At 38.1% G+C, this 18,570-nt stretch overlaps 1 protein-coding gene across 12 annotated transcripts in view; it reads right to left on the reverse strand.

Annotated features, from left to right (window-relative positions):
- Positions 1–18,570, reverse strand: part of DNAI3 (dynein axonemal intermediate chain 3) — a 106,790-nt gene that overhangs the window by 54,099 nt on the left and 34,121 nt on the right. For all 12 annotated transcript variants that reach the window (XR_009493788.1, XR_009493789.1, XM_059884546.1 and 9 more), the window contains 8 exon segments: positions 18,322–18,512; positions 17,433–17,557; positions 14,405–14,494; positions 12,561–12,647; positions 8,862–8,990; positions 5,767–5,840; positions 2,898–3,045; positions 1,496–1,583 (listed from right to left, as the gene is read on the reverse strand). Coding sequence is in view for 10 of the 12 variants with exons in the window: in XM_059884546.1 (XP_059740529.1) it covers positions 1,496–1,583; positions 2,898–3,045; positions 5,767–5,840; positions 8,862–8,990; positions 12,561–12,647; positions 14,405–14,494; positions 17,433–17,557; positions 18,322–18,512 (932 nt within the window). In the remaining 2 variants the exon portion in view is untranslated.

Raw genomic sequence — 18,570 nt, forward strand, 5'->3', positions numbered from 1 at the left:
AGTGGTGGGTTGGGAGTGGAGGTGGGAGAGGTCCTGGAGGAAGGGATTGCAAAGAGAGTCCCTACAGGAGTTAACTTTTGGAAGTGATGGATAAACTTGTTATCTTGATTACAATGATGGTTTCACGGGTTTTTAATATGTCAGAATATATCAGATTGAACATTTTAACATGTGCATTTTATTGTATGTTTACTATACCTCAATCAAATGGTTAAAAGGAAAAAAAGCCCACACTTTAAAGGCCATAATCGTACCCTTACTATAAACTGGATAAAAGCACTAATACCCTGATGATCATCTTTTTTCATTAGGTTAAAAAAATAAGATTAGGACATCGATAACTTTTTACAAGTTACAGTCTTGGTTTTCTTAATTTTACATTGATAATGATAACTCCCAGCTTGTAGGACTGTTCTAATTACTAGTGTCTATTTTGCTCAGCATTGCACTCCCAAGGCCTAGCATAAAACAAATGCTTCATAAATATCTGTTAAATGAATAACAGCAAGTGCAATATTAGCACAGTACCTGACCCATGGCTGGAATTCAATCCATGGAAACCAATAATGGAATACAAAGAGGAGGAGTTGCAGGAGGGAGCTCTCCTTACTCACCCTCTGGAATGAAGGAGGCCCGAGTACATAAAACACATGCAATGTGTTAATATTGCTTTGAAAATGTCTCTAAAAATACTGTGATTCCATTTTTTTCTTTTCAGCATGAGGTATTGGGTTGTTGCTATGAAAAATATACCTTCAAGGTGAATTTTGCCCAAGCTTGATATTAGTTATATTATGTTTGTCTTATGTGTCTTATTACTTAACACTGAACAATTTATAAATGTAAGTCCTTTTGATGAGGCAAATGTTTGGAAAATACTTCAGCTGCTAGTGATTCCAGTATACTTTAATTATGTGTTGCTCTCCAGGTGGGATATTAATCCGTACCTTTAAGTTTTGACAGCCTATAAGCACACCCTTCAATTACTTCCAAAAGGCTGTACAGGTTGCGATATATTTAAAAATCAATTGTTCTTTCTCTACTCAATTTTATTATGGTGCTGTATAAACACTAGTTTTTCTATTCTGATTGAGAATGGTGGTTTGTTTCTGAGTACTTCATAATTTAGTTTGCTAGACTTGAGATGCATTCCATTCTGTAGAATTATTCTTTGAGCACATACATACTCATTAAGTGATCTTCATTAAATTTTTTAGTATAATGAGCTTTCAAAAATATATGATTGTGCTCAATAACTATGAAACTGAACTGAACTGAGTTCTATCAAGTCTTCTGGTGTATACAGGCAGTTTCAGCGTGCCTGGTGTAGCTATCACAGCAACTGTAAAATTCCATACTGGAGGGTTTGCTTTTCTGTATTTTTTTTTTTTTTTTTTACAAATTAGACTATCCCAGCAAGTAGTCACCTTAGACATAAGAAACTACTAACTCTGGAACCTTATTAAATGCCTTTTTAATAAGCAAAGGCAGTTACCTTGTGCTTTGAAAAGGAGATTGTCTTCGCTCAGGCTTAACTTGGTTGGGCAGTGGTCTAAAGTTGTTTCGCCTTTAGACAGCCTTATCTTTTGAGAGAACATATAGGAATGATTATTACCATATATCCTTAAACTGTCCATGGCTGATTTATTCTTGCCTTTCCCTCTGTCCCCACACGGCTATGTCCCTACTTCTCTCTCTTCCTCCCTTCTCCATTCTTCCTCAGATTTTGGTTGCTTTTCCCCACAGAAAGTACCTAAACCACAGTTTCTAAAGCTGGGCTACTGAGGGGAGCTTGTCTGGGGGCTCATTTCCAAATCCCAAAGTCTCATATGCTGTTAAATTTCTCAAACTGTTTTGTCTTCTGTTTCATACTATCTTATTGTTAGTTTTAATATAAAATAATGGCCTGTTTCCCTGTTCCCTAAATCTTTCAGTTAAAGAAAGTTCTAAACAGTTGTGCAGGACCTTGCACCTCCCTGGAACTGTCAAGTCCCTTCAGGGACATACAAGCCCTTGAGTTCCGCCAGTGGCCCAGCTCTGCTCCAGAATGGGAAACCGTCACACACAGCGTTTCCCCCTCATGGCTCCCTCCCCACTTTTCTCCGTTAGAAATTTTGTCCACATGCTAGACAACTAGTCTCAGGTGACCTTTGTTTACTTGTTCCTTTTAAAACTATCTACAGCTCTATAAATTCTGCCTAGAAAATTTCTAATTCTAGTTACTTCATGAATATTCCCACCCCTCTGTGCTTTCCCTTCCACTGGGAACAAATGCATGATAACGTAATTTTAGTGATACTTGTAAATCAAAAGAAAATAAAAATATTAAATTTGGAAATAGAATTAGACATTTCAAAGAATAAGAGCCATCTATGTCAGAAGTTTCTTCATACTTCTCACATGCGTCTAATTCTCAGCCCTACTTTTCTTAAATTAAAATTACTTTTCTTCAAGCTCTGCCATTGAAGACAACTACAAACAATTCTTCTTTCAGCTACCTTCAGTTTTATTTGGTCATAAGTATTGTGATACAATTCTACTATTGATGGGTAAAACATGTAGAATTTTGGCTATAAGACTGATAAAATTAGCTTTTCTGGGCTAACTTAAGAGCTTACTAATTTTTAAGCAACTGCTATGTAATAATGAATAATTGTTAAAAAAAAAAAACATTGGTAAGTTGCTGCTTGCTTATACATGAACAAATATCCATCTTGAGTTCATGGTAACTGTGATTTCTGTTTTGACCTAGGCAGACATAATACTTCTCAATGAAATAATTTATTGGTTGAATGAATACATGAGTTGTAATGCCCTGTATTAATCTGAGAGGCTCTACTTTTAAACTATATAGTGTATATAAGCAAATAAAATGGACTAAATCCCATGTTACTTACCTTTGAGAGAGGTTTCCAGCTGAGATCTAGATGCAGAAAAGTAGATGGTATATCAAAAGGAATTTCAATACTTTCTTCTTTCTTTTTCTCTGCCTGTGGTTGAGGGGTTAAGGCTTTCTGTGGTCTGATATCCCAAAAGCATATTGTGCTTAAAAAAAGTTTACAGTTTATTTTTAAACTAAGTACAAAGAAGAGGTATAACCTCAAGACTACCATCCTCGCTGCTATACATTGACATTGTGATTATGGCTATATTTGATATCTCCAAAATTAAGATTTTAATGAAATGGGACTATTTTGCATTTCATATTTTAGAGAATTATAAAGTTTATAGGATTATTTAATGATTTTGCTAGTATTGAGACTAATATTATCATACATGGCAATTGAATTTGGCAACTGACAATTTTTTTTGTGATGCAATCTTTTTTGAAAAAACTTAAGAACTTTATTGAAATATAACTCATATGCCGCAAAATTCACCCACTTAAAGTATACTTAAAGTGCTTCCCTGATGGCTCAGTGGTAAAGAATCTGCCTACAATGCAAGAGATGTGGGTCTGATCCCTGGGTGGGGAAGATCCCCTGGAGAAGGGAATGGCAACCAACTCCGGTATTCTTATCTGGAAAATCCCATGGACAGAGGATCCTGGTGGGCTATAGTCCATGGGGTCGCAAGGAGTTGGACACAACTGAGTGACTAATACTTTTACTTCACTTTCTTTCACTTAAAATACAGAATTAAGTGGTTTTTAATATATTAATTGAATTGTGCCAACCATTACCATAATCAATTTTAGAAGATTTTATATCACCTCTCCCCCAAGTATTTGTGTACAGATTACCAGTCATTCCCCATTTCCTTCAGTCCCTCCCACCAGCCCTGAGCAACCACTAATCTCCTTTGTCTCTACAACTTTGTCTATTTTGAACATTTCATATAAATGGAATCATACAATATGTGGTCTTTTGTGACTGGCTTCTTTCACTTAGCATGTTTTTGAAGGTCATTCATGTTGTAGTATATATCAGCACATCATTCCTCTTTATTGTCAAATAATATTCCATTGTATGGACTATACTACACTTTATATCCCTTCATCATTTGATGGACTGATGAATGAATAAATAAAACTGGGTTACTTTCCCTTTTTGCTATTATGAATAATCCTGCTATGAACATTTGTTGATAAGTTTTGTGTGGGTGTAGGTTTTCATCTCTCTTGGATATGTAGTAAGGACTTGAATTGCTGGGTTACATGGTAGCACCTATGTTTAATCTTTTGAGGAACTGTTAAGATTGTTTTACAAAGCAACTGAATCATTTCTGAGAATTCCAATTTCTCTACATCCTTACCAGATGTATTATTTATCTTGAAGATCCCAATTTCTCTACATTGTCAACAACACTCACTATTTTTTGGTCTTTTTTATTTTGGCTATCTAGTGTGTGTGAAGTGGTATCTAACCAAAAGTGATTCTGATTTGCATTCCCTTTGCTGGTGTAATATCTAGGAAACCATTACCTAATCCAAGGTCATAAACACTTATATTTATGTGTGTCCATGTTTTTTTCTAAGAGCTGTTTAGTTTTAACTCTTACATTTAGCTCTTTATTTCATTTTCAATTAATTTTTAAATATAAATTTATTTATTTTAATTGGAGGCTAATTACTTTACAATATTGTATTGGTTTTGCCATACATCAACATGAATCAATTAATTTTTGTATAGAGTGTGAGGTAATTCTTTTGCAGGTGAATACCCATTTGTCCTAGCACCATTTGTTGAAACACAATTTTTCTCCACTAAATTGCCTTGCTACCCTTGTTGAAAATCAGTTGACCACATACATATGGGTTTATTTCTGGGTTTATCTCTTCTCTGAATCTTGAACAGTTATACAATGATTGGAACTGATCCCTTCTGATGGAAGAGGCTGGCCATTCATTCTGGCTATTCACCATATTCATAGTGAGCTATAGGTAGATGATGTATTTGTCTTCAAAGTCTCATTTCCTCAATCCATAAGTATTTTTTCAGGGTTATTGACAATATAAAAAGAGTTAACCTGCTAAAGCGTGTATTACAGTATTGGCATAAACTTCCAATAAATTAATTTTGTTCACTTAAGGTAACTATAGTCAATTTCTGTTGCTTGTAATCACAGAACCTTACCCAATACATGTCCACAGGATTAATTAATTCAAGTTATTTATGCCTTCATCTGCCATTCCACAGCTGCTTCTGCTGCAATCAGTGCCTAAAGCTTAAGGGGTCGTGATTTCTACGGGGGTCAAAGCTATTTGGAATTGTAAAGTTTTGCTAGTATCTGGATGTAGATAATACTATTCCCATTCATATGTCCTACTTCACTATGAATTTTCAGTTCTATAAATTGAGGGATACAAGTTTTAAAAATAAACATTTTTCAACATAGTTCCTGAATTATTTATAAAAACACTTGTAATAAATGTTCAATAAAAAGTGCAAGACTCTTCCACCTTCTAAAAGAAACTTTACCAATTAAATGTTGTCATCTTCATAATTGTGAGATAAAATTGAATATAAACAAATATTGCAAAATTACAAGTATGTGACTATGAAGAACCAGAATAATTATGGATAATGTTTATACAATACTACCAATCATGAAATCTAGTTCATTCTTCTTTTTACAATATATCCGTATCCATAAGAAGATTTTTTTTAAACCAGCAACAATGTAAAATTCTGTCCTTTAGTTAATCAGGCTTAATTGCTGCAACAAAGATTATTTAAGGAACAGAAGAGCACAACAATCTAATAAGCATCAGATAAAGATTATATTGTTTAAAAACAAATAGGTAATGATTAAAATAAGACATACCAGTCTGCCGAACAAGTGACAAGTTGACAGGATATTCCACTTCGATTTTCAAAGACATTTCCCAATCTGTTAATCTATTTTTAAAAATGCTAGGAATAAGTTCTGTGTACCTAGAACAGTGATGACTTTTTTCTCAAAGCTTTTTATGTTAAAATTTTTTCTTCTTTAACATTTCTTAAAAGAACATAACACAAACACAGAATTTGGAAACTGGAAGGTTTTGAAATCAAATATAATTCTGACATACATCTTTTCCAGTCCTTTTTCACAGAAACATTTTTACATTTTAAAATTAGTTTTAGTTAGTATGAATATAAATTTCCATCCTAAGATTTTTCAGTTACTGCAATTTGAAAACTTACCTATGTAGTCATAAACCATTCTGGTTTTTAATATATAGATGATATGCCATAACTTTATTACTATTATTATTAGAAATGTATTAGAAATGCAAAATGTAATAGAAAAACAGAAATGCTTTCTGTTTTTCACTGTTAATTATGGAGCTGAACATAGGTGCTTTTATGAGATTGTTAAGCAGGTAAGATCAATAGATAAGAGGCTTGGTGTTAAATTAGATACAGCATGCAGTGAATACTGGGCACCTGCATTCTTTCAGTAGTTAGTGGCACAACTCTGCTAGCACACAGAGGAGTCCAAGGAGGGTTAGTGGCTTAGAGTCCCAAAGGTCCACGTTTCCAACCAGCCAGCTCGCAAATGAGGTGAAAGATTGTTTGTGGCAACCTCTGACAGCGTTAAAGGAGATCAGTCCTGGGATTTCTTTGGAAGAAATGATGCTAAAGCTGAAACTCCAGTACTTTGGCCACCTCATGCGAAGAGTTGACTCATTGGAAAAGACTCTGATGCTGGGAGGGATTGGGGGCAGGAGGAGAAGGGGACGCCAGAGGATGAGATGGCTGGATGGCATCGCTGACTCGATGGACGTGAGTCTGAGTGAACTCTGGGAGTTGGTGATGGACAGGGAGGCCTGGCGTGCTGCGATTCATGGGGTCGCAGAGAGTCGGACACGACTGAACGACTGAACTGACTGACTGATGAGAGCGCTACTCTCAAATCAACAGGAAAAATGACTTTACAATGCCCTACCTACCCGATAGAACTGATGAGCAAAACGGCAAAGGTGGAGGGTTCCAGCAGCAAATAAACAGTGACAGTAGGGGTGGGAGAATACACGTGCTGCAGTGCTAAGGCCTGTGGGCGTCACAGGAGCGAGGACCCTGGAAGCCTGGCTGACTCTGCTGTGGCCTGAGCCCAGTCAGGTTCAGTTACAGCTGTCACCTTCCACTGTGATTGACAAACAATCAGGAGCCCATGTTTCCTTTCCCTCTAATAAGGCTTCCCTCTTGTAGGAAGCTCAAGACTCCAGACTTGCACTTACTCTGGTGCTTTATGCATTAATGATTGAAAAAAAAAAAGAAAACATAATCATATTATGAAAGTTTGGGAAATAGAAGTTTTTAAAATCAAATATAGTTCTACCTTATATGCTTTTCCAATCTTTTTCATGGATACACTTTGACATGATTTGTCAAGATACGCATGTGACTGTGTATCTTAGGACACAAATTGGATTACTTCTTTGTATAAATTCCCCAAATTTTGTATTAATGGTCAAAAACTTTGAAAATGTGAATGATTTAAGAACCACATTGGCTAATTGTATTCTAAAACTTTTATATTGAAACCAGGAATGTTAGAGTTTATTGATTTCACTATTTCATCTTTTCTAACACAATACTTGAAAGTCTCATGTAAGAATTAAATAGGTCCAAAATAATACATTATTGTTGCTTTATGATTAATTTCTTTGATTATTAGAAAGTCTGAATGATTTTCCTGTTTATCTGCTAATTGTTTTTCAGTATATTTCTGTAGCTTATTTACTGGAAAATTTGTTTTTATCATATTTGGGGCAAGTATTTTTCTTCATTTTGCTACTTGCTCTTTATTTTTTAATTAAAAAATTTACATGCGCATATTTTAAATTTCTTTCAATATTATTTAGCTTAGAAAACTATAGAATCCAGGATTATGATATTCTGATTCATTGTATTTATTTTGGCCCATTAGAACTTTGAAAAGTAATTGTATTTTTTCATAATCCACTTGAATACCCTGAAGGGCTAATCACCCTTCATAACTCTGCTGCTGCTGCTGCTAAGTCGCTTCAGTCGTGTCCGACTCTGTGTGACCCTATAGACAGCAGCCTACCAGGCTCCCCCATCCCTGGGATTCTCCAGGCAAGAACACTGGAGTGGGTTGCCATTTCCTTCTCCAATGCAGGAAAGTGAAAAGTGAAAGTGAAGTTGCTTAGTCGTGTCTGACTCTTCGAGACCCCATGGACTGCAGCCTACCAGGCTCCTCCGGCCATGGGATTTGCCAGGCAAGAGTACTGGAGTGGGTTGCCATTGCCTTCTCCCTTCATAACTCAAGTTTTTAGAATATTCTTCAGTATTCTCATCTTTTAATATTTCAAAGTACATAGTAGACCCCTAGTTCCTTGAGGGAAACATTTGGGAGGATTATTAGTTTTCAGATTCACAAATACCAGACTTTGCGGGTAAAGCACAGAACTACAAAGTGAAACTGCAGCACAAATGCTGGGCAGTCAGCTGGGCTCACTCACGGCACAAGTGTCGAGAGTTTTCACCTATCAGCCTCACGACGCACTCAATTCACGACCACTTTGCAAAATGACACATTATCACATGTCACAGATCTTCACAGTTGTCTGCTCTAAACAGCTGAAACCATAAAATTTAAATTTTCGAAGGTGTAAAATATTTGTTTCTATTTATACAACCTTCATTTTCTCCATTATTGTATTATATCAGTGTTGACACTACCTACATTTTTTAGTGGCTTATAAACCATGGAAGTTGAAACCCTGGCCTTCTTCTCATCCCCAAGTCAGATCTTGGTTTGTCAACAGTGACACAGTGTGTGATGTTTAGTTCCTGGTAATTCACAATTTAAATGCAGATAAATTTTTTACTTGAAACATTCTCTTTGAATAAAATTTTCCAAAACGCTACAAGTCAGCAGGAGAAAAGTATGACACCATCAAGACTCACCTCAAATGTATCAGGCAGCCAATGTATATCTGTAATTACTTTCCTATGTCCACTTTCTATTGAGGAGACTGCACAGTGTCTGATATATATTGCTTCTTTATTACTCTCTGGTTCAAGGAGAAACATCGGCTGTAAAATGTTACAAGAAAGTTATGTGCTAATTTCAGAGAGCTGATGAAGGAACTCATACTTGACATATCATTCTAATTAAAATCAATAATTTGAAGAAATACTAGTTCAAGGAAAAACATAAATTACTATTTCTATATATTATATAGTTAGGTAATTAGATTATCTTCTTTCCACTTCAGTTCCCAGGGAGCTTTTCCAGGCAAAAATACCGGAGCGGGCAGTGGAAGTGATGCTCTATGATGTTCTAGAAGAAAGCCTGAAGTAGTCATGTGAAGACACTTCTAAGAGACACAGGTGGAGGGGCACCTGTAGAGTCAGCAGCCTGGGGAAGCCTGGGTCAAAAGCCAGCATCGCCCCTCAAGTATGTGAGTGAAGATGCCTTTGGATGATCCCACCTCAAGTTATCAAGTAGCCCCCTTCTTCAAGATGCCAGTCTCCCCAGATGAAGCACCAAAGAGAGTGGAACAGAAATAAGCCAACCCATTAAGCCCATTCTAAAAGCCTACCCACTGAATCCACGAGCATAATAAATGTTTTAAGAAGTACTTGTTTTAAAGTACACATACACACACACAAAAGAATACTGTAGTGGGTTGCCATTTCCAACTCCAGGGGATCTTTCCGACCCAGGGATCATCTCTGGCATCTCCTGCATTGGCAGGTGGGTTCTTTACCACTGCCCCACCTGGGAAGCCCCTAATTAGATTAGCTTCTTTCCACTTCAGTTTAGTGTAAGATTTTACCTCTAAACTTTTTACAAGAATGAATGACCCATACCCAAAAGAACCAATGAGATCCCATTTTTGAAGGACTATTTTTTTTAAGTGCACAGAAGACCACATCCATGGTTTCTTGGTTGGAGATCTATGACGCTCAGGTTGAAGGACTGGGGATGGGAATGTACAAATGGTAGGGAAGTACTGAGCTGGGAGCTGAGGCATCTCTTCTCAGACCTCTTGGCAGAATCCACAGCTTCACAAGTCAGAGCATATTATTGCCAGGAAGGACTGTAACTCATTTTATATGCAAGAAAATCAATGCTTGTGGGTATTCGGGGATAGGGGAACATACCCAAACCCATGAAACTGTGATCTAAAGCCTAGTTACGTGGAGTTTCTCTCGAGTGCTTTTTCAACTGCATCACTTTAGAGAATCCCTTGGCTCCTTTATTTAACAACTGCTACTGCTAAGTCACTTCAGTCGTGTCCGACTCTGTGCGACCCCATAGACAGCAGCCCACTAGGCTCCTCTGTCCCTGGGATTCTCTAGGCAAGAATACTGGAGTGGGTTGCCATTTCCTTCTCCAATGCATGAAAGTGAAAAGTGAAAGTAAAGTCGCTCAGTCGTGCCCGACTCTCAGCGACCCCATGGACCACAGCCCACCAGGCTCCTCAGTCCATGGGATTTTCCAGGCAAGAGTACTGGAGTGGGTTGCCATTGCCTTCTCCATTACTTAACAACAGTGACCACAAAAAAGAACTCATGGGATAGACAGTACAATCTGTTTTGTGGTGTTTTTAATCAAGGGCCTCAGTTCAGTTCAGTTGCTCAGTCATGTCTGACTCTTTACGACCCATTAACTGCAGCATGCCAGGCTTCCTTGTCCATCACCAGCTTCTGGAGCTTACTCAAATTCATGTCCATTGAATCAGTGATGCCATCCAACCATCGCATCCTCTGTCGTCCCCTTCTCCTCCCACCTTCAATCTTTCCCAACATCAGGGTCTTTTCCAATGAGTCAGTTCTTCGCATCAGGTGGCCAAACTATTGGAGTTTCAGCTTCAGCATCAGTCCTTCCAATGAATACCCAGGACTGATTTCCTTTAGGACGGACTGATTGGATCTCCTTGTAGTCCAAGGGACTCTCAAGAGTCTTCTCCAACACCACAGTTCAAAAGCATCAATTATTTGGCACTCAGCTTTCTTTATAGTCCAACTCTCACATCCATATTGGAGAAGGAAATGGCAACCCACTCTAGTGTTCTTGCCTGGAGAATCCCAGGGATGGCGGAGCCTAATAGGCTGCTGTCTATGGGTCGCACAGAGTCAGACACGACTGAAGTGACTTAGCAGCAGCAGCAGTTCACATCCATACATGACTACTGGAAAAACCATAGCTTTGACTAGATGGACCTTTGTTGGCAAAGTAATGTCTCTCCTTTTTAATATGCTGTCTAGGTTGGTCATAACTTTCCTTCCAAGGAGTAAGCGTCTTTTAATTTCATGGCTGTAGTCACCATCTGCAGTGATTTTGGAGCCCCAAAAATAGTCTGTCACTGTTTCCATTGTTTCCCTATCTATTTGCAGTGAGGTGATGGGACCAGATGCCATGATCTTAGTTTTCTGAATGTTGAGCTTTAAGCCAACTTTTTCACTCTCTTCTTTCACTTTCATCAAGAGGCTCTTTAGTTCTTCTTCACTTTCTGCCATAAGGGTAGTATCATCTGCATATCTGAAGTTATTTATATTTCTCCTGGAAATCTTGATTCCAGTTTGTGTTTCATGCAGCCCAGCATTTCTCATGATACAAGTTAACTAAGCAGGGTGACAATATACAGCCTTGACATACTCCTTTCCTTATTTGGAACCAGTCTGTTATTCCATGTACAGTTCTAACTGTTACTTCTTGACCTGCATACAGATTTCTCAGGAGGCAGGTTAGGTGGTCTGGTATTCCCATCTCTTGAAGAATTTTCCACAGTTTATTGTAACCCACACAGTCAAAGGCTTTGGCATAGTCAATAAAGCAGAAATAGATATTTTTCTAAAACTCTCTTGCTTTTTTGATGATGCAATGGATGTTGGCAGTTTGATCTCTGGTTCCTCTGCCTTTTCTAAATCCAGCTTGGACATCTGGAAGTTCACAGTCACGTACGGTTGAAGCCTGGCTTGGAGAATTTTGAGCATTACTTTACTAGTGTGTGAGATGAGAGCAATTGTGCAGTAGTTAGAGCATTCTTTGACACTGCCTTTCTTTAGGATTGGAATGAAAACTGACCTTTTCCAGTCCTGTGGCCACTGCTGAGTTGTCCAAATTTGCTGGCATATTGAGTGCAGCACTTTCACAGCATCATCTTTTAGGATTTGAGGTAGCTCAACTGGAATTCCATCATCTCCACTAGCTTTGTTTGTAGTGATGCTTCCTAAGGCCCACTTGACTTTGCATTCCAGGATGTCTGGCTCTAGGTGAGTGATCACACCATCGTGATTATCTGGGTCATGAAGATCTTTTTTGTACAGTTTTCCTGTGCATTCTTGCCACCTTTTCTTAATATTTTCTGCCTCTGTTAGGTCCATACCATTTCTGTCCTTTATTGTGCCCATCTTTGCATGAAATGTTCCCTTGGTACCTCTAATTTTCTTGAAGGGATCTCTAGTATTTCCCATTCTATTGTTTCAAGGGCCTACATAAAAGCCAACTCAAAATGTGCTTGCAGCAGATGCGAAAACAGGAAATAATATTTTTTTTTCTGTTGAGTCTTTGTTTAGCTTGGCAACCCTGTCATATAGTTTTTGATAAACTCCTAAATAGAATAAACTTGCAGGTTAAAAGTTATAAAAACTAACCTTGAGAGTGACTTTTTTACTTCTACTACCACCTGCCTTGATATTTTCTATTCGATCGGCATGTGCAGTAATATCCCACATGACAACCTAAAAGAGAAATAAATGTTATTATAACATAGTTTTAGGAATTAGCAAATTGAGTCTTGAACTTTTAAAAAAATCTATTGGTACTGTATGCACTCTGATAAATCAATCACCTTGGGAGGATAATAAAAAATAGCCTATATCCTAAGTCAGCAACTTTTAAAGGTAATATAGAAAAGTTTTGTTCTCTATAAAAGCATTTTCAGCTCTTTTTTGTGTTTGTGTTAATGAATGCCAAAATTTTTAATCCAAGATACACATCATGCAATTCTCTGCTTTGGGAACAGCTCTTCCTCTGTTTGGAGGAATGTACTGATTAAGGGGACAACTGCTTTAGACCCAGGAGAAAAGTCTGTTCTCCAGATTTAAGTACAAACACCCAGAATTGACTGAAAGGCTAGGAAATGATGATTTCTATTTCACTGAATATCATGGCCAATTCCAGGGCTTCTCAGGTGGTTCAGTGGTAAAGAATCCGCCTGCCAAGCAGGAGACCTGGGTTTGATCCCTAGGTCAGGAAGATCCCCCTGGAGAAGGAAATGGTTACCTACTCCAGTATTCTTGCCTGAAGAATTCCATGGACAGAGAAGTCTGGTGGGCTACAGTCCATGGGGCTGCAGAGTCAGACACAACTTAACAACTGTGCAGCAGTAGCAGCAGCATGGCCAGCTATGAATTTGCATATACATCGATGGTCATTTTTTGAAAAATCAGAATAAAGTAGAATGTGCAATGCTAGAATAATTTTCAATGATTAAAAGTCATTTCCATACACTAAAATATCAGGATTACAAAATTGTGGCTGATTTTATTTTCATCATTTGCTTTTCTAAAATATTCTTGTTGATGTATGGCAAAACCAACACAATATTGTAAAGTAGTTAGCCTCCAATTAAAATAAAAAAAAAAAACTAAAATTAAAAAAAAAAAAATATTCTGAAAAGTTGTGCCACCTTCTCAATCAGTAAAGAGGGCAGTATTCGCGGGGCTTGGAGGATGTGCTCTGGATCCTCATTATAACCACTAGTTATTGTTGAACAAAACCGTGGAAGAAAATTAGTTTACTTAGATGTCTTGGTTCTCGATAAGTGAGCATGGATGATGCAGTCATTTACATTTCAACCACAAGAAAGCTTTCCTAGCCACACGATAAAAGATCATTATATCCTTGTAATGGTCAAATTCATTATATCACAATGAAATTAAACTTTGATCATAAAATAGCTATAAGCTTTTTGTTTTGTTTTGTTGGATAAACAGGCAACTGGAAGAGAGAATCTAAGTTTTATACAAATTACATAATTTTTAAAAGGTGTCAAATTATACATACATAAATTCAGTGATATAGGTATGTTTTCCAGAGAATTCTGTCTAAATCCTGGATCATTCCCTGACTCCTGCCCCTAGGGAAATTTCAGAAGAGACCTCCTGGCCAAGAGGTATTATGCTTATGGTTTTTGTTCTTCCATGGAATCTTACACAATGTATGGTTCTAGTTCAGCAACACAAATAGATCTGACCTGGTTTTCTTCCAGTTACCATTTAACTGGGTTACCCTGTGGACATCTTGAGCCCAGATGCCATATCTACCACATTTTTATACCCCAGTTCCTGGTATGGTGATTGGCATGCAATTGGCATGCCTTTCCTCTGCTGAATTGAACCCTTAAGTTCACAAAAATAACCAGTCAAACTGTATAACAGAATGCTGCCTAAATTAATAAAGAGCTGAAAAAAAAAAAAAAAAAAAACAGACGTACCTGTCCATTTATGCAGCCGCCAGCAATGATATTAGGGTCAGTCGGACAGAACTGGAAGCAGAAGATATCATCTGGGCTTTCCAGCATTAACTAAGGTAAATCCCCAAATTCAAGAGATAATGAGAAAAACTATTATGATCATAGCAAGAAAATAATATTAATAAAGTCACAAGTCTAATTTTATAGTTATTTATAAAAACATGCACATGGAGTCCATTCCCAGAATTCTACCTCCGGAGCGGAAGCTGCTTTTGCTGAATTTTATTCTGGATGTTGATCATGCACATGAGAGCAGGATTCTCAAGGGGACCTGGTCTCCCCTCCTCCACCCTCCATGGGTCAATGTTATATATATATTTTTTAATAAATAAAAAGACTATGAAATCAGTGCTTCTGAAAAATGTGGAGAGCAAGCTATGGGAGGTCAGGATATTTGTATGATTTATTTCCATCCATATATACTAGCATGGCACAGAATGAGCACTCAAAAATAAACGTGTGAACAAAAAGAGATGATGGAGTTGCCAGTGATATTATTTCAAATTTTAAAAATAATACAGAACCCATAAACAAAGTCAAGTGCCTGGGGGGTAGGGAGGAAGCACTGCAAGGAATACAACAGTATGAGGAAATAGATATACTAACCATAGTTAGCATCTGTGCTACTGTGTCACCACCAAGCTCAACACTTGCATGGTTATCATTCTTCTTTAAACATTAATGACCAAAAATAAAGATTCCAAAGGTCACTGGTTTACCAGCACTGAGCTAAATTGGAATTGGGATGGATTATCTTGGTTTATTTGGCATTTTGTAAATTCTAGAGAAAACTCTACTTTTGAAAATAAAATCTTTTAATACTTTCTTATAGTTTTGATTAGAACAAAGACAAAATCACTTGCATTATATCTTTAAGAAATTATTTGCATATCTTTTAAAAACTATTCTTGAAAATAGAGGAAAGGAGAGTGTTTCTTCGCTCTTCCTATTTGCCAGGAGGTTCAGCCACACTTCCATGGCATGGACTGGAGAGTAGTTCTACACTACTGGAAAATGCTAGAAAACCCCTGTGAGAGATGGCACCATTCTTGTGGTAAGTAGGCCAAGGAGGAAGAATGACAGAACTGTCATTTTGATCTCAGTATCTATAATAATTAAAGTATCTAGACTCTCTAGCAGTAAAAATTGTCTTTATTCAGATGAATTAAGGAAGAAGGAATAGGGGAGGCTAAGGCTGGAAAATTCTGAAAGAGACGGAAATACCAGACCACCTGACCTGCCTCTTGAGAAATCTGTATGCAGGTCAGGAAGCAACAGTTAGAACTGGACATGGAACAACAGACTGGTTCCAAATAGGAAAAGGAGTACATCAAGGGTGAATATTGTCACCTTGCTTATTTAACTTATATGCAGAGTACATCATGAGAAACACTGGAAGAAGCACAAGCTGGAATCAAGATTGCCGGGAGAAATATCAATAACCTCAGATATACAGATGACACCACCCTTATGGCAGAAAGTGAAGAAGAACTAAAGGGCCTCTTGGTGAAAGTGAAAGAGGAGAGTGAAAAAGTTGGCTTGAAGCTCAACATTCAGAAAACGAAGATCATGGCATCTGGTCCCATCACTTCATGGCAAATAGATGGGGAAACAGTGGAAACAGTGGCTGACTTTATTTTTGGGGGCTCCAAAATCACTGCAGATGGTGATTGCAGCCATGAAATTAAAAGACGCTTACTCCTTGGAAGGAAAGTTATGACCAACCTAGACAGCATATTAAAAAGGAGAGACATTACTTTGTCAACAAAGGTCCGTCTAGTCAAGGCTATGGTTTTTCCTGTGGTCATGTAAGGATGTGAGAGTTGGACTGTGAAGAAGGCTGAGTGCTGAAGAATTGATGCTTTTGAACTGTGGTGTTGGAGAAGACTCTTGAGAGTCCCTTGGACTGCAAGGAGATCCAACCAGTCCATCCTAAAGGAGATCAGTCCTGGTGTTCATTGGAAGGACTGATGTTGAAGTTGAAAGTTGAAACTCTAATACTTTGGCCACCTGATATAAAGAGCTGACTCATTTGAAAAGACCTTGATGCTGGGAAAGACTGAGGGCAGGAGAAGGGGATGACAGAGGATGAGATGGTTGGATGGCATCACTGACTCAATGGACATGAATCTGGGTAAACTCCAGGAGTTGGTGATGGACAGGGAGGCCTGTTGAGCTGCAGTTCATGGGGTCGCAAAAAGCTGGACACGACTGAGCAACTGAACCGAAATGAAGGCTTATTAAGGAAACTTTAGTTATACAATGCTTTATAGAAACAAAATATTAAAATATTTAAGTATGTTGAAAAAACTTAATTTAACACTATAAACTCCCTCCCCCTAAACAGAACTCATCTTGAGCAGACATTGGAGACTGAACACTGTGGGGGGTAAACCCAGCCATCAGCCTATTTTATTTGGATTGCTGTGTGTTTTGATTTAGTTTTAGTTGAGGCATTTAAAACTTGGGAGATCTCCTACAAAATTGCTGAATTCTGTCAACAAGCGGGACCACTTGACAGCAACAGCTGAAGAGTACTGTCCCCGCAGATGGGCTGTGCACTCTCCAGAGCCACAGTCCCCACCACTCCCCACTATCTCCCACACAGTCCTCTTTACTCATTACTACCTCCTGCTGGTGATCCTTGGAATTGATGAAGTTCATGGGAGACTAAAGTCTCTTTGCATTTGAACAATTAGTATTGAAATAAAGCCCATAAAAGAGTTTGCTCTTTTAAAATCAATTGAACATTTCTCTTACAATATTTTTAAAAATAATATGTTGATTTGTTCAATAACTTTTTCAATAAGCTGAGTGTAAACTTGAGTTTCGCTCAAATTGAATGACAAAAAAATTCTGAAGAAAGCCTAGCTTTATAGGGGTTTACAACCTTAAGTGATTATAAAATGATTTGCAATTAAAAGTGCTAAAGATATGTGAAAGTAGTATTTGAAATTTTTAGACCATATGGATGACTCTCCTGTATTACCTGAGGATGTATGGGATCGGAGAAACTCCAGAAAAGAATCAGTGATGGTTGCAGCAATAATTTACCAGAAAAGTGGACCCTCTCTTCAAAGGACAGTCGTACAGCCACCGACACAGCTATTAGCCCTGTTTGGAACACAACTGGGAATTAAAATCTGCAACCATTGTGCACAGAGAAGTGTTTTTAGGTTTTGTTTTGCTACATAGTCACTGTTCACTTCCATTTTAATGGAACCTGTGTAAAAATATTCTACAGGAGACCAAGAGTATTGTTAGAGCTACACTGTCTCATACTACATTGGTTACCAGTAGCCACTGTTGCCTATTAGCACTTGACTGTGGTTGGTCCACACTGAGACGGACTGTTGACATAAAATCAATGCTGCACTTTGAAGACTTAGTAAGAACAAAAGGTGTTTGTTTTTGTGAGGAGAGGGCCAACACTGGGCAGGAAAGGAGGAAGAAAGAGAGCAAGGCTGGTTCTGTCCATCGTTCCGCCCTTGCACATTCCTACCCTCTTAGCTGCTGAGCACTTTAAAGGATATGTGTCTCTTATCTTGCCCAGTAATCAGAGAGGCAGAGTGTTGCAGGGAGTGAAGCTAGTCTTGGGAGCCCAACAAGTCCCAGTCAAATCCAGATTTGGCATTACACCAGCTGAGCAACGTGGGAGCTCTGGTCCTCTCTTTATAAAGTACAGACCACAGTGTGGTCCCAAAAGGTAGCTGGGAGGAGAGACGAAGAGAGGGTGAAGAAAGCTCTTGGCAGGCACAGGCACTCAGGAATACAGACTGTCTTATTTAAAGTGAGCCAGTTTGCAAGTGTGCATATAAAAGCAACAGGTTATTCTGATGTCATCCCAGGAGGGAATCCCAGTCAAGACTCTGCCTCACCGTAGATGACTGGATGCCAGGAGACGCAGGTGATCATCTTCTCTGTTAGGCTGTGAAGGTCAGTAAAGGACTGGTACTCTTTCAGGTGGGTATCCGTCTTATCCCCAAAGGTGCCTTCTTCTTCTGCCAGGCATTTCCAGTCATGAATAAATGTATTCATGATTTCATTTTGCTGTAGGGCTATTTCCACACTATTTTGTAAATGAGAAAAGAATTAAAGGTTGAATTTTAGTATTCACTGATACGTCT

Source organism: Bos taurus, chromosome 3 (genome assembly GCF_002263795.3).
Source record: "Bos taurus isolate L1 Dominette 01449 registration number 42190680 breed Hereford chromosome 3, ARS-UCD2.0, whole genome shotgun sequence".
NCBI classification, from domain to species: domain Eukaryota; kingdom Metazoa; phylum Chordata; class Mammalia; order Artiodactyla; family Bovidae; genus Bos; species Bos taurus.